The sequence below is a fragment of the Strix uralensis genome, chromosome 5 (genome assembly GCF_047716275.1).
Source record: "Strix uralensis isolate ZFMK-TIS-50842 chromosome 5, bStrUra1, whole genome shotgun sequence".
NCBI classification, from domain to species: Eukaryota; Metazoa; Chordata; class Aves; order Strigiformes; family Strigidae; genus Strix; species Strix uralensis.
The window spans coordinates 34,507,726-34,524,810 of record NC_133976.1 but is presented as its reverse complement, the minus strand read 5'-3'; the positions used below and the strand labels follow the sequence as shown (position 1 = coordinate 34,524,810).

The 17,085-nt window shown below is 39.0% G+C and overlaps 1 protein-coding gene across 3 annotated transcripts in view; it reads left to right on the top strand.

The window, feature by feature from the left end:
* NELL2 (neural EGFL like 2) overlaps positions 1-10,571 on the top strand; it is a 160,846-nt gene extending 150,275 nt beyond the window's left edge. For all 3 annotated transcript variants that reach the window (XM_074870406.1, XM_074870407.1, XM_074870405.1), the window contains 4 exons: positions 3,365-3,558; positions 4,506-4,682; positions 6,823-7,047; positions 9,779-10,571. In XM_074870406.1, coding sequence (XP_074726507.1) covers positions 3,365-3,558; positions 4,506-4,682; positions 6,823-7,047; positions 9,779-9,829 — 647 coding nt within the window. In that variant the 3' untranslated portion in view covers positions 9,830-10,571. The remainder of the gene's footprint in view (positions 1-3,364; positions 3,559-4,505; positions 4,683-6,822; positions 7,048-9,778) is intronic.
* The last annotated feature ends 6,514 nt before the right edge of the window (positions 10,572-17,085 follow it).

Below are 17,085 nucleotides of genomic sequence, written 5' to 3'. Positions count from 1 at the left end.
TTTTGTATGACTTTAGTCCAGTATTTTTCCTGGGTAGGCATGAAATTTCTTGTGATACAATTAACTCCTAGCTTTCTGTAACATGTGTCACTACTTCTTCAACCACGGTACTCCTTTGTCATTGCAACATTAAGTTGTACCCAGGGATGATGATAAGAAAAGGAAAATCCTTAAAAGTGTGCCATATCAAAGTTGCTGTAATTATTAGTGTATGTTAGATAAATAAGAAGTGATCCTCAATTTAGCACTAGATAAGTAGTTAAATTTTGTTTCTGTTTTTTCTGAGGCAAACCTCCAAGTCTTTTGAGACTTAATGTTCTAATGTTATAACATTAATGCTGCTTGATTCCTAAGCAGTGTGTTGTAAATAGCCTAAAGTGAATTATTTGTTGTTTGTTTTGAAAACACCAATATGAGAGCGATAACAACATGCCTCTATGGCTGGATATACTGGAAATATGCAACCTGTAATCTTCTCCCTTTTTCAGACACAAATGATGCAGGGGCCAGTGTACCCTCTACATATGGTTATAGAAATGGAGAGCTAGTTATGGCTGTAAAGAAAATGTCAGTAACATAATTCACCATCCATTATAAATCCAAAGTAAAAAAGCCGAACAAAGTATTGCTTGGTATGGATGATTTGTGTGCAAGTTCTTTGCAGATAATGCCTGAAGTTGGATATGGATGAATAATGTAGATGAGAATTTCATGCTTTGACCAGTGATATTTAGATTTCCCTATCCAGAACATTTATTTGCATGAATGAAACAACTGAAAAAACCAAGGTTGGGATTTTTCATAAGTTCTCAATGTTGGAAAAGCTCAGCTCAATACCAGAGTCAATGATGAAACCTCACTTATTTTCAGTAATGGTGCACTAACTGTTACCGTGTTGAAAAACAAACCCTAGAAGCCTTTTTCTTGTGGGAAAATTGTGAAATACACTTGTACATAAGTGCCAAAGGCAGACTTAGTGTTTATAGGGTCACCGTTTGTTTAAAGGAAACTGTTCTTATTTGCATGACAGCTGAACTTTGTCCAAGTATCTCATTAAATATGGCTGCGCTCAGTTAAGTGGCCAGGTTGCTGAGAGGTGGTATTATTCATTTATGACACTAGCTGTGTGAAAGCTTTATACAAAAGAATGTTTAAAACAAATGAACACAAGTGGTGGAGATAATTTATTAAAAATTACTTCAATGATAAAAAGAATCCTGTGATTAATCTGAATCATTATATTTAAACAGAATTTGTGTTTGTCCTCTTTATTGCATAACTTAAAACCGGTTAGACTGAGTATATGGAGATCTTAATTTTAAATTGCCTTAAACCATTCCTGTTACCTACTCATCTAAAAACCTTCAAGGCTGGAAACTGGACAGCCTCTGCAGGGCTGTCTGCTCTGTTAATTATGTATCCTTCCTGTCAGGTGGGTTTCCCTGTCTGATGTGCCTGTGACGTTACAGCTGTTCAGGTCCATGCAAACAGCCACACTGAATTAGGTTCATGATCCCAGTTATCTTCTGCCCCATTGCAACAGTGTCTGACTTCAGATGCTTCAGAAGATAATGAGGTAGAAGATGTGGAGATCTGAGATGATTCACCTGTTCTGGATTATCTGATATGTAAATAAAGGCACCATAGACCCTAATGCATGAAATGTAATCTCGCTTCCAAAATCCGTTAGCATTGCAAATTGAATATTCTTGCTAGCTTTATACACTTTCGGCTGTGCATTTTTTTTCAACGTTCTGTGGCAGTGAGTGTCATAGTTTGTTTATGCATTGTAGGAAAAGTTATTTCCTTTTATCAGGCTTAAATTTGTTGTCTTTCAGTTTCACTGACTGTCCCATCTTGTGTGTTAGGCAATATGGAGAACAAAAGCTCTCAACATGTCTCCTCTGGAGTATTCTTTTTTTTTTTTTTTTTGTTATATCCCTTCTTGCTGATGTTCTTTTAGAGATGAACAATCCATTTCTTTTCAGTTCTTCTCAAATGACATTTTCCTTATCCTTACCATAAGCCTTAGTAATTTTGCAATACTTTTTTTTTTTTTTTGAGATGGTGCCACTGTTGTTGCGCACAGTATTTGAAGGAAACCCACAATGCTGCTTGTTTATACAATGGAATTCTATTAATTTCCCTGCTGTTTTTCATCCCAATTCATATTCATGTTAACAACTAGTTTACTTTTTTTGAATGGCAGCCACGCTTGGAAATGAAATGATAATTGAGTTATTTTGCTTTAAACTGAATGTGCTTGAGGTTTAGTTTCCCTTATTGAACCCAAAGCTGAGTGTTTTATTAAATTTTTATGCTGATGGTGAAAGATACATGCATGACCATATTGCTTATTTTGTCTTATACTGATCTGTTGAACAGTTAAATATCACAACACTACTTTTTAATGAACTCCAGTTAAGAGCTTGGGCCAGACAATTGTGAAATTGTATTTAGAGTTGAACTCAGTGTGTAGATATTTACAATCGCCATAGAACTAGTCTTCACTCTTCTAGTGTTTTCCACGTTTTATCACATATTGCTGTTTACTTCATGCCTTTTCAAAGCTTTTTTTCCCAGATAACTGTTCTCCATGTGGACAGCTGAAAAAGCTGAATAAAGGCTATTCAAGTAGAAGGCAGTGTGTGCTCCTAGTTTGCCGTTGCAAAATAATTGTGTGTACCTTGGTGAAGCAGGCCTTTAAAGATACTCTTGAATTGTTTGAGGTATGATTGTTATGAAGTCATTTACCTTTATCCACTGGAGACATTAATATTTTTTCTTTATTTTCTATGCTAGACACAAGGTCTATGGTTGTCACTGCAACTTGAATAACTAAAATACTCTAGTTTGCACACCCTAATAAATGATGCAACTTAAAGCATGGTGTGCTTGCTTAAATGAGTTTACAGGTCAGACGTCACCTTTCACATTAACTTCTCAGCAAGTGAACTCAAATGAGCACATTTAAGAGCCAGCAAACATTTTCAAAACAAGATTCTGCAGCTTTTCTTGTTTCACTGAACATGTCTCATGAATGGTTGCCACAAACTAATGCTCTTTAGGGAGCTGAGAATTATTTTTGTTCTTGTTTCCTGTGATTTCTTCATTCTAATTACTTTTATAGCATTCACTTAGAAAGATGTACAAGAAAACTCAAAATAACATGTTTTAAAAGTTGATGTGACTTTAAAAATATTTTTTGTTTGAACTTGTAAGTTATTTCTCCCTGTTCTGCTGAAGTGCAAATTAATTTTCAGCTGAAGGCTGTAATGGCCAAGAATCATTTATATTGACTGCCACAAGAACATTTTTGTTAATTGAATGTGGTCTAAGAGCATTACATGGCATGTTTTTGCAGACATTGATGAATGTGGAACTGGAAGGCATAGCTGTGCCAATGACACTGTTTGCTTTAACTTGGATGGTGGGTATGACTGTCGATGTCCCCATGGCAAGAACTGCACAGGAGACTGTATCCATGAAAACAAAATCAAGCACAACGGTCAGATTTGGGTGCTGGAGAATGACAGATGCTCTGTCTGCTCGTGCCAGGTCAGTAGAAGTAGCTGCTTCTGCAAGATTGTGGTAGGGATGAAGAGAAAAGCATCGTGATTCAAGTGAAATTCCCATTTTAACTGCCTTCTCAGGTGTGCGTGCGGTGCTACAGAAAAATGGAATTACATATTATATAGGGTTTTTGGGGAGAGTTTCTCTCTCCAAATTGTGTGAGCAGAACTTCTGTGGTATCTTTATTATATGATACTGGGAGAAGGATGATAGTACTGTTTTGCTAGCAGAGATACCACCTGTGTTTTCTGGGTGGGAGTAACAGCATTTTCATGCTAAGAAACTGTCTGTCTAGACATATATTGGGGTTGGTGACTGACACCAGTGTCTCTAGCAGATGGCTATAAATAGAAGTGTGTTCTGTATCTGCAGAGTAATTCATCTTAACTTTCTCAAATGTTTAATGTGGGAAGCTGGATCCCAAGCTAAATACTGATGGAGATTGAAGGCCCAATACACTACTGACAAAGCCCTGAGCACTTCAGCAGCTCAAGTTTAATGGGCATGAATTTAATTTCAGATTACCTATCATCTTCCTAATGTGAATAATTACAGAAGAGAGGGATTGATCTGGAAGTTTAAAGCAAGACTTGACTAGCATCCATATGAGAATGACATAAACTTAGTGCAATCCATTAAAATTTGACCCTTGGGAAAGACACCCTTGGGTTTCATCAGCTTAGGTGAGAGCTGTCTGAAGGTTCGTTGTATGAAGGACGTATATAAGACAGCAGGGGAACTTTTTGGTAGTTACTCAGTGTTTATGGTTTCTGCCTCTGTTTGAATTGTATTTTGAAGAAGATGTTGTATAGTGGAAAAGCTTGTGAGCTGCTAGTGGCTTAGAATCATGCCAAAAAAATAAATTTTGGTACAAGTACTGCTGGAGTTGGTCACATTTCTGCCATTGCTCTATGCCTGTCTTTCAATAACAGAGTGGATATGTGATGTGCCGGCGAATGGTCTGTGACTGTGAAAATCCCACCGTTGACCTGTTTTGCTGTCCTGAATGTGACCCAAGGCTCAGCAGTCAATGTTTGCATCAGAGCGGCGAGCTTTCCTACAGCAGTGGTGACTCCTGGATACAGAACTGTCAGCAGTGTCGCTGTTTGGTAAGGCTCCTGATTACAGCAGCAGAGACAGGAGGGGAAAAGGATATGAGATATTCTGATCTGTGAATAGTTAATTTTCATGCATTAGCATCCATTTAATTTCCTCTGGAGTGTGTGTATAATTGAAATCTGGTTTTCATGGGTATTTGTCAGTATTGTCAAGTTCCAGTCAAAAATGCATTTTGACACAATAGACATAATAGAAATTATTTAATCATGAATATAGTTTTAGCAAAGAGTGGAGGCCATTTGGATATGGCACCTACACAGCAACACTCATGTGTTCACTCATTCAAAGACCGATGAAGCTGTATAAGGAAATTCTAAATATGTATTTGTTATCCCAGTTGATAATTTCAAAGATGCTGATAGACTAAAATTTGTTTATTCATTCAGGCATTCCAAGTAACAGAAAATATAATAAGACTTGATGCATTGTTCAAAATAGTGAAATGAGATCGGAAAAAAAAAATCTGTTAAAGCTTATGACCTTCTTCCTAGGCATGTCTTTCAGAGTCTGAGAAAAAACTATTCTGCATAATGCCACTCAGGAAGTTTCTGTGACAGAAAAAATCCCAAGATAAAAACAATTAACTTTTATCACAGGTTATCTCCAAATGTAAAGTCTAGTCCATCTAGCAGCTTTCCCTTGTCAGAGTATCATGAATAACAGCCAGAAACCAATTTCTGTAGACACTGTGCTTTCAGTGTTACTGCTGCTAAAATCCAGTGAAATAGATTCCCAGGTATTTCATTAAATGTCTTAAAACCAAACCAAAACAACCTGTAGTTTGGGATCTCAATAGATGTCAGTTTTTCAAGATGCTACTTTTGTAACTAAAGCCTGGTTTCTTTCAGTTGTCAGGGATTTTTCTGGGTGACAGCATACTTTCTACTCCTTGTACTGTCCATCACTACAAAAAATAAATTGAAATATCAGGATCAGTGACTGGTTTTAAGATTGTTTTCATTATTATCTCATGTGATTCAAAAAGACAAAAATTGACCCAGATGAGAATTTTGTAAAAGATTAACTTCACAATACTTTCTGCAACAAGAGGAGTAAATTTTCAGCTGTGGAAAATCCTTGGGAATTTTTTTTCAGCTTTTGCTTTGGAGATGTTGAAATCATTCTCAAAGCCTTAGATAGAGTTTTTGTGAATAAACTTCTTTTCTAGGGCCAAATGCTATTCTCTTTGCCTTCCTTAAATCCAGACTACTCAGTCTGTACTCAAATGAGCTGAAGAAGTTGAAGGTCAGAGATGGACTTGCTCCATAAGAAATATGTATTAATGACTTCCGTGAAGTCTTTTCTTTGACTGATAGATCTGAAACTTTGGCCCTTGTCCAGAGTTGAAGGGAAGCTGACCCCAGCTTCTAGTAACTGGCACAAATAATTAGACATCTTTAGATTTGTGTACAGGCATACAGTAACTTCCCCTAAGAACGTTCTAGGCCAACACAAGTCTCTCTTTTAACCTTTTCATACCCTGACTGTACTGAACCTATCATGCAGAAAGTGTGATTGAGTTTGGAAGTTCAGGTATTCTGATTGTAACATCTAAATGGAGGGTGAATGGGTGGAGGTCCTCTCACTGAAAATGTGCTGGTGTTCCCTGCTGCACTGGGCTGCTGGTGGCTTGATACCTTTAGTCCACCTAGTGCATTTGTAACTGTGGCAAAGATAAACTTTAGCCCATCCAGAGCTAATCTGGGAACTTTGTATGGTGAACCAACAGTACAAATAGAAGTAAGAACTAGGTGAAACCAGAGATTATGAAGCATTTTGCAGTACATCCCTGTTATGGCTTGTGTCACTTGCAGAAGTAGGACCTCACACGGATATGTCCATAGTCTGTATTGCATGACATTTATGGAGAATTTTCAGCTGCAGCTTGATGCAGAGTGTGTTGAAATAAGTTAAATCTAATACACTTCCTGAATAGCAAGTAGAAAAAGCATGCAACTTGCTGTGTCTCCCACAGGCAGTGAATATCAGTGTTCTCTCCCCTGACATCTGAATAGGACCAGATGGATAAAACTAGCCAGCTAAGAAACATACTGCTGAGTCAGAAGAATGGGTAATGGAAGAAAATAAGAGCTAATAATCTTCTCTTGTTCTTGTCATATTTGTAAACAGCAAGGCGAAGTTGACTGCTGGCCCTTGCCATGCCCAGAGGTGGATTGTGAATTCAGCATCCTTCCCGAGAATGAGTGCTGTCCACGCTGTGTCACTGACCCTTGCCAAGCAGACACTGTTCGCAATGACATCACTAAAACCTGTCTGGATGAAACCAATGTTGTTCGCTTCACTGGATCTTCTTGGATTAAGCACGGCACAGAGTGCACCCTCTGCCAGTGCAAGGTAAAGAGCATAAAAATTAAGCTGAGATGCTTCTTTCCCAGCTTGTTCTGTGGCATATAAATATTAATGCACTGAGTCCGGTCAGTGGATAGTTGGTGTCTACACTTGTTCTAAAGCTGCGAAGGTAACAGTAAAAGTGTCCAGCTTAGTTAACTTCATTCTTGCATGTGCTAGAAGGATGGTTTAATGTGCTAGCAGGGCAGAATCAGGACAACAGCCCTTGCTGCAGTGTGCTGTGAGCATGGTAGCAGGCTTCGCTTTTCCACCAGGATAGCTCAATTGAAGTTTGATCACGTTTTTTTCTATATAGCTCCATGCTATCTTGGAAACATATGCAGTATTGAATAGGTATGTACAACTAGACATCACTCAAGAAATTTGTTCTGTGTGATACTATGGTTTTATCAGAACTGATTGAATTGCTTTTTGAGAATAATAATTGTTTTGAAAATTAAAGGACTAGTTACATGGTTACATAGCTTTCTTGCTTTAAATTTAATAGTAGAATCAATACAGTGTTTAGGACAATTAATATTTTTTGTAGTTAAAGGAATTAATTGTCTGAGGATAAAATCTAATGGCTATGGGCTTATGTGAATTCTGGCATCTCTTTTTAAAGATGCAGAAGAAAAGGAGATTAAAATAAGTTTTTCCATTCAAAATAAGCCTGTATGGGGAATTGTATTTTCTATCATCCAGTACTGAAATGATAAAGAGTGTTTCTGCAGTAGCCAGGGAGAGAGCAGGATTCATCCAGAGATCTTTAATTATTACTGAAATTCACAGTTGATTTTGATCTTTATCCTATGTCCTTCTCAAGGAAGATACTTCCCGAACTCTAGTACATGGTACAATTAGCTACTTTGAAAAGGTGCTTATAAAAAATAGTCTAACTTCAACACCTCCTTCTGGGAGACATGGGGAGTAGCAGATCATGTAGCAGAAGCTGTCAAGAACCACCTTCTTCCTCCACTTTGCCTGACGCAATACTGTGTGCAACAGCAGTTGCTGCTATCGAGGCATAGTTCTTTTACAAGGGAAGTGATATGTGCCGTGTAAGCGTAGGCACTTGTCTTGATGTCAAAATAGGTTGGTGATTAGAAGAAAATGGTGTGACCTGACAGAGTGGATAATGGTTAGAAAGTCAGCTGCTGCCCAAAGGATGTTGAAACAGGCTTACATGCAGAAACCTGTACTTCTGGGGTCCATAGCTGGTGGCATACAGCAATTCCAATGCTAGAAGTTACTTTCTGCTTGGGCAAGTTGCTGAGGTTTGTGTGCCTCACCTTGCCAGTCCGTAAAACAAATAGTTATGTGTGATTCTTCTCTAAAGCACTTTTGAGATTCAGTGATGGGAAATGTGTTCTTATTGTTGTACTGCTAATCAATGGCAATGAAGAAGCTATGCATCAGTTCTCCTGATGGCCACCAGTGTGCTGCTCCCATCTGCCCTTTTCTCTTAAGCAAAGTTTGAACCTTAAGTGTCAACTAATTTGTATTCAGTATAAACACATACACAGACTAATAAAATCCATTGCTGCATTGTGAACTTATGTAAGATTAAAACAGATACTCTGCCAAACCCCATAGATTTAATATGGCTCAGGTGTGAATCTGTGTAACAGTGAAGAGGTGCCACTTTGTCCCTCAGCAAGCCAAATCTTACTCAATTCTCTTTATAGAGCTGTTATCTGTTTGAAATACACTATCTGTTCATATTGACAGCATTCTAATATTGTAGTTCTTCATGCAAGCAGTCTGCTCCCTCCCAATCAGGTTAATGCTGTGCCCAATTTGTATAGTTCTCCGCCTCATTTGTCCTGTGTCACCCCACTCTTTTCTTGCAGAACATCACATGGAAGGTCAAAGCTCCAGTCTAAGCAAGCTATAGTAAAATAGGTTTACACAAATCCTTTAAGAATTCAGAAACCTAGGCATCAGCTAAAGCTGACTTAGCCACAAAACCATTTCACATCACAAGAAGGTGGACAGTAGGATTATCTAACCCCCTGTAACAGGAGGAGTGAAAGAAAATGTTTGAATGATTCAGACCTTGGTCTTTAATCAGTCCTGACAGTTTAGCCAACTGAATGTATTTGGAGTAATTTATAAATAATACACATCTTTTATTTGCACTGTAAGAATCAGACTTAAGAAGTAGTAGAGATGCAGAAAACAATTTCTACAGTACTTTAATGATGTCCATAGGCAATCTGTTCCCTTAATTGATGATATTCTCAGAAGAATGTCTGGACTATCAGGAAGAACTTTATGGATTAATGTTTGCTGGTGTGTTTGCCAGGATGTATTAACTTGAAGCATTCAGGGCTAAATAAAACCCAGAGTCCCTTCTGCCTGATATGAATAAAACTCCCAAGTGTCCTGTCTTGTTCAACAGCTTTGTGTACTTGAGCAGATGCCTGATACCTTTGTATCAGGGGCTTTTCTTCCACTGATCCCAACTTCTTTGAGTTTGACTGTTGTAGCTTTGGGATACAGACTACAGCAAACCAAGCAATTAGTGGAATTGTAATAGCCTGTTCCCTTTGACAAGGGAAGGAGATGATGACAATGTCATGAATCTGATCAAAATCTGTACATGTCTTGTATTTTACAAATCTGTACGTTCAGATCTGATGGGTGTTTGCAAATGGCTGAGCTTGTTAAATTTACTTGGTTTGTACAAAATGCTAATTGTTTCAATTCTCCTTTCTGTTTTTCCTTCCTTTAGAATGGCCACGTCTGTTGCTCAGTGGACCCACAGTGCCTTCAGGAACTGTGACACCAACAGCCATCTCCCACAAGCAGTTTCTGGTTAAAGAATTTTCCTTCACAAAAAAGACCTTTAGACCAAAAATTGTTCAAATTTAAAACTAAAATTAGATTGGTTTTGTCCATCTGAAGTGCAGGTATAGGATGAACTCAGTTATCTGAATCAGAGTGAAATTTATGGGACACAAGACAAGCTCAGATGTGTAAACCTTCGTATGAGGTTAAGCCCAAATCTTCTGGCTCTTTGTCTGTCTGACATCATTATGCAGAATATTTAGGTTAGTGTAAAGTGACACATTGTAATGCTGTACATAACGATGTCAAGATCCAAAATCAGCTAGGACCTCTTACAGGGTCTTCCGAAGCTTTGAAAGTCCCAACACTTGACCAGATGCAGAGATTTTTACCTAATCATATTTGGAACTGCAAAAATGCGTTTGATTGCTCACTGCAGAATTTAGCAGATATTTGAGTAAAAGGATGAAGACTTCAGGAATAAAGAACCTAGCAGCTAAGATGTGATATGTACAGTATGTGCGCTGAAAAAAAAAGATAGAAGTTATTGTAAAAAAAAAAAAAAAAAACCCAAAAAGAAAAACCGTGATGCACAGGCATGGCTTCTTAATGTTTTCTGATGGGAAAAGTCATCAATATTTCCTTGTTTTACTGCACTTACTATTATTTCTTGATTGAATTTGTTCAGTATAAGCTCGTTATTGTGCAAATTTAAATAAATATTTCTCTTACCTTAAGTTTCTGTTTATGCCATCTTTCCTTTTCAAGGATGTCATTTTCATGTGTGTTGTTACTGTTTCTTCTTCACCAGCATGCCAGGCAGCTGGGCAATACAGGTGGAGTATTGTCTGTCTAGCTCCTCTACCATATGGGAGCTTCTGCCCATCACAGCCATATGCCTATCATGTCTTATCTTTGTTTTTCTTCTGGGAACACATAAATAACTTCATACATCTGAGTCATTACAGCTGACTGAACAGAGAATTTATGTGCCTAAAGATCAGACCCTATGTGCCAGCAGGATGTTGTCACTCGGAGTGGGTACGGACCATTTGTGTGTGACTTGCATTCATTCAGGTTGACAGGGGGTCTTCTCCAGATTCCTTCTCTCTCCAGTGCCCTGGATTGGTTTGTCTTTCTATAAGCTCCACAGCTGGTTTTGTTCTTTGTGTTAAGTATCTTAATGCATGGGTATCACTTCAGTATGCAAACCCTGTTTTCACTACTGTAGTGTTGGGACAATAAATAAAAGAGGCTACATGACCAAAGCTGTTATTCTGGAAGAGAAATAAAGAATAAAGCAGTGCTTGCAAATTATGGGCTGAAAAGGCTGAATTTCTAAGGAATGCATCATGAAGAGTGGAGGCAAAACAGGAGAGGAGGAAACTGCCCGAGATGACAGCATCCTTTAAAATCTGCTTTAGTAGTCATGTTCTTTTCAAAGTGCCTTGCTGCTCTTCACCATCTCTCTTACCAGTTCAGTAGATTGTTGTGCAACCTGGATAGGCTAAACTTCCATTAATATTACCCCTGTGTATTTTTAAGTTATAAGGAAGTCCATGTATATGTTTTTTACAAAACAGAATTATTTTCCTGCAAACAGATGCTACTTCACAGTGTTTCACGTAGAGCAGGAGATCAAAGGAATGCCATGCAACTGCATGTATCTGGTAGGTATTCCCTTGAGCCCTAGTGTCTGCTGAGTATGGCATGTTTATGGAGTAGGGAATGCAAGACATGCCAGGCCACTGAAAGCCAATAATACAAACAAAACCAAGAAACTAAAAATCTGAAGAAAATGCAAAATGCCCCAAACTGATAGTCTACACTAGACCATTAAAGCTATGAAGATTTTCTGACCAAATAAAACTTTTTCCTCACCTAGTCCATAAATAACAGGTACTCAAGGGTTTTACTGCTTTGTCCAGTTCCTGGCAAGCTGCAATCAAAAGTTTTTAAAGAAGAGTGTTAGCTCCTTGAAAAAGAAGCTGCTTTCTCTACAATGTTTTCTTGCCTGCTAGTAATTGTCAGGAGGTCATGTTTTCCCCTCGGACATGGAGGCACATCTCCAGTGGATTTCAGTGGGAGCTGCATGCCTATTTCTGAGAAGATTTTGCAGAAGGTGTTACCATTTAAGGATTGCACTTCAATTTCATTCAAGAATAGGTATAAAATAGACATAGGAAATGCCTGAAGACCAGGGTTCTTTTTCTGAAAAGAGCAGACATTTTTCAAGGGCAGAATCCTCAGGCTCTAGCAGAGGCTGTAGAAAGCTCTGAATGAAAGTAATGGAACTGGTAGAGAGAAGGGCAGATATCCACAGAACAGTGGTGAGCATCCCTATTTTGGGTCCATGGATAGATAAGTGTGCAGTAAATGTCCCTGCTCTTAATCTGGTTCAGTGCATCCACTGGCACTGGATTTAGACCCATAACAAATATGAGAACTGGAAGGAAAATTATCTTGAAATTTTTTCTCAATCCTTTCTCAAAGGCAGAGTAATATTGGTGTTTAATCCCAGTTTTTAATCAAAACTAATATGGTGTATAGATGGAAAACAAGCATCTCTTTCGTTTTGTTGCCTACTCAGACCTGAGTGTCATAGAATCTTTCTGCTATTGTAGGTTCGTGAAGCACAGTGCAATACACTATGAAACAGGCTAAAAAGCCAAGAATTGAGACATAACGTGATAGCCAGACCTTGAATCAACTCCTTGGAAGAGACAGTCAGTGTTATATGTATGTAAAGAGCAGAAGTCATACTGCTGAACAAAGCTGGAATTCTCTGCTAAATAAAAAATAAGAATGGGTTGAGTAAATATTATCTAATTCATCAATGTTCAAGGTTACTAATCAGTTGGAAGTTCTTCTAAAGGTCAGCAAACTCCAATTGAGACATCTTGGTGATCCTTGTTTTCATTCCCTTTTACCTCCTCTTCCCCATCTCCACTCTGTTCAGTCAAGCCAGTAATTTGTGGCTCATGTTTTTAATTTTCCTTGAAAAATAAATTTAAATACTATTAAAAATTGATGTTTAATTTTCAGACTTAAATTATCTGTCAGACGGTATAGTCCATAAAAAAAAAAATATATTTCTGAATGATGCAGGTACGTTTGTGCTCTCGTACTGGCCTTTCATTACTGACGCACTGTTTGCAGTACCAGAATTCAATAACTTCCATAAAGGAATTGTCACCTCTCTGCAGAGTAATTACCCTACGTTAATAGACTTACAGATATAAAAGCAGAGATGTCTTCAGTTACAATGCTGAATTCAGTGCTATGGTGAGACAAATTGACAAAAAGTAAAGTGGTGAAAAGGGAGCTAACTGTGCAGCTGCAGATTTCTGGTGCTCACAAATTTACCATGGGCAAGAACAGGAGGCTGGCTGCCTCAGTCCTTCTTATGTCTAAGGACATCTTTGCCTTCTGTGAGAGCTCCACCTTTAACAGTGCAACAGGTGAAATACAGTCATTAAGTCATAGCTGAAATACTAGCCATTACTTTTTTCTAGAATGTCTAAAAGTGGGTATTTATGCAGGGAGTGCTGTAAAACTGCACTCCTTCAGTGCCAGCATGCGGTCTTGCCGTTAACTGTGCTGGGCTGCAGCAGGTTCACCCTGGGGCACATCAGAGAAGCACAACCACAGAGCCCAAATCTCAGATCCTGCTGACTTCAAATGCAGGATGTGTATGGGGTGGCATGTCCTCCTCCACGGACACGGTGAGTCTCACCTTGAATGGGTCACCTGTGTCTCTGCTGTGGGGAAGTGCTCAGCTGTGGAGTAGGTTGCATGGGCCAGCACTTGTGGGTCACCTCCAAAGTGGATGAGACTCCTGCTGCAGCACAGTGATGGTGCTCAGCTCACATGGCCTCTCAACAGCCAGGGACTCCCTTGGTTTCTGAGATTAAAAAAAAAAGCAGTAGCTTTAAAGTAGGGCTCAGTTAGCAGTTTTTTAATAGTGAAGCTTACTTACAGGCAAATGCAGTTTATCTTGTCCTCAAACCAGTTAATACGTTAAAAATCACCAGATAGCTTTTGCCAACTATATAAAGAAAATGTTTCAGAGTAATACAAGTAAGAAGACTAGAGCAGCTCTGGCATCTCCTGAGTCGGTGACCCATGGAGAAGCAGTTCTTCTTCAGTGCACCAGTAAAGCCCACTGCAGTCATGTCTTCTGCCCAAATCACAACTGTATTTGCCAAGTCACAATCCTGGCCATCTCTTCTGTTGCTATTTTAATTTTTAATTAAAAGTTTAAAACTTGTTGCTTTAGCATGGTGGCCAAATCTCTGTCCTCAGCAAAAAGACAAAGCATACCACTGGATTTTTGAGTAAGAAGTGTTTAGAGAGGGCCTGAAAAGAAGACAGTGTTAAAAACCCCATTTCTCAGATCTCTGTGTCTGTTCATCAGCCATGTGAGTGGCCACTAGCATGTCAGTGTATTTCATTTTTTTGTTTTTGTCACTATGGTGCTAATGCAAAATGATAAAAAAAAAAATCAATTGTTAAAATCAATTACTCATTTAGGTCTGCACTAATCAGTATTTTCTTATTGCCAGAGTTTACACAGTCTGTAAAATGCCAAATAGGTATTGTTTACTGTAACAGGAGATTTAAACCCTATATTCTACTAACCTGTTCATAGATTATTTCTATAACATGAAACTTTAACTACTATAAATCATAATAATCTATTGATCACATAATATTTCATCCATAAAAGAGCCAAACTCATTAACTATGCTTCATCTTAAAATCTGTTTTTATCTGTAATCTCATTTTACTGTTTTAGACGTCAAATGTAACTCCCAGGATGTCATTTATGTATCAGCAGTATTGCTTGGAACCGTAAAACAAAATTGTTTAAGGGCTTATTTTAGGACTGAGTTGTATTTGAAAACCAAAAAAACTAGAACTGCATCACCACAGGTAGAGCATCCATCTAAATAGAACAGCAGAACCAAAGTACTGACTCAAGTGCAGTTTCATGGCGGGGAGGGCTATTTCGTTGAGGGGAGAGGGGAATAAAACTGAAAACCAACCAGCAATCCTATTGTTGTTAATTCGGTCCTGTCCCTCTTTTAATGACTTCTGATCTGAACAAGAAGGTAGATGCAGCCTTTTGCATGGCTACCTTAGTTCTTACAAGAAGCTCCTCAACTGATGCTGCTTTTGAGTATTTCATCTGCGTAGGCCACAGCCCTTTCCTGTTTATGTTCTTAGTGCCCGTGGTAAAAATGTAAAAAATGCTTAGGCCTATCACAATGCAAACAGTTTTTTCCCAAGGTTGGGACTGGCCCACTTCAAAGAAGCCAGGCACTGCACTGCAGCTGAAGCACCCTGCCCCCAGGCAAGCCGCAGGCACCACTTCCACAAGTGGCAGGAACAGCACCCTAGCTAAGGGTGTCTTTGTGCACTTCTGCTATTTTATTAGCTGTGTGTTGTTGGGTCCTCCATAAGCTGTGACTAGATTGACCCAGCTCAGACTGGTTCCTCTTGCAACCTTGCAAGGCAAAACCTCCCCTTTTGGCTGCCTTACATGGATTTTGCAAGTCAAGTGGTTTGTCAGTGCAGAGGGATGCAGGGGTAGGACTGGGACTGTCCTAGGAGCTCCCATATCACCCCAACGTGTGCAGCCCACAGCCCAGGAAAGGTGAGGTCTGCTTTCAAGTCAGGACCAAAAAGTTCTTATTGTCTGAAAAATATTTTTTCCTTGGAAGAGGCAAGAAGCCAGGCCTTTTATTTGCTTTCCAAGGCAAAAATTCTGTGTTCACCTCATCGCCACTGACAAAACGTGAGTGCTCACAAACACCCCTCAAATTGCAGTCTTCTCACCACTTTGGCGTACTGTGGTCATATGGCTCTGCAGAAGTTACCCCAGTCGACTAAGAGCGAGCCCCCTCCCACAGCCAGCTTTCCCTCTGCAGGACCTTTTTGGGGAGATGCCTGTGGATGCTGCTTTGCAGCTGGGGCATGCATGGCCTGGACCAGGCAGCCCCTCTTCCCTTGCCCAGTCACGTCGGGCTGATGACAAATGGATGTCAAAGCCCAGGTAATGCAGATGGTGTGAAAATTTGGCCTTGCAAACATTGACAGTGGCAAGGTGAGGGGTAATATTGATACTGCTTAAATGATCTTTTTAATTACTTTGTTTTGCCATTTCAAGTTTCCATTGGGTAATAATTACATCCGATGCTCCTGTGAAGAACACAGCGGGCGAGAAAGAATTCTTTCCTCACTTGGTAAACTTGAGAGGCTGCTCAGATGCTGCTGCCTTCAAAGGAAGGAGAGATGCAACCCACTGAGCCTGTGATCCCACCAAAACCAGCACAACTCAGCAGAAACACACATGGCACCTAGACCAGTCCCTGCCTGCTCTGGGGTCAGCCCATGCCTTCCAGCCTCAGCAGCAAGAGCACTTACTTTTACATCCCTGTCACAAGAAATTAACGCCTTCATCACAAAGCTATTGGGTTAGCTTTCTCTGGCTGAAAATAGATTGGGGAAAGGACAACATACTGGGTTTTTCAACTACATTACCCTCTGCTTGGTATTTTATTCATATGCTACTCCTAGAGATCACTCGTGTTGCTTTAGAGGTTTCAGCCAGTGTTAACTATCTCTTTATAAAATCTAAAATATATACATTCCCACTGTCCATTTTATACATTCCCAGGAAGCTGTACAATTATCATCATTGAATTTAGTTAAATTTGGAGTAAAATTCTTACTTTAGTCCTGATTTTCATTGTTCAGACTCATCTGTATTTCATATTGCTCTGGGACTTGAACCAAACTGACAAAGTGATTGCTGAAATCCTAATTATCTTTTGTTTTCTTCTGAATGAGGATTAAAGCAAACCAAGGATCCAGTTTGTTTGTTTTTTGGTTTGGGTTTTTTTTTAACAGAATCAGTTTCCAAAATCTGCAGCCCAGAAGGCCAGTTTGCACCACGATGCTCACAGGTCTAAATTCACACAAAAATTTAAAATGCTTCATCAATTCCCAGCAAAGCTATAGATATTCAGACATTTATATAGCCCATTGAAGTGATCTTTTTATTTGTTATATAGCAAGTTTTCGTCATTTGTGTAGCTTTCAAATGATTTTTGCATGCTTCATGTACTTGAATTGCTTCTTGTGGGTAACATCCATTTGCACGTAAAGCTTCTCAGCTATTGCATTTGACTTTCTTGAGCTATTAGAATTTAAGGTTCGTATATGAAATATATCCTTGTGTACACC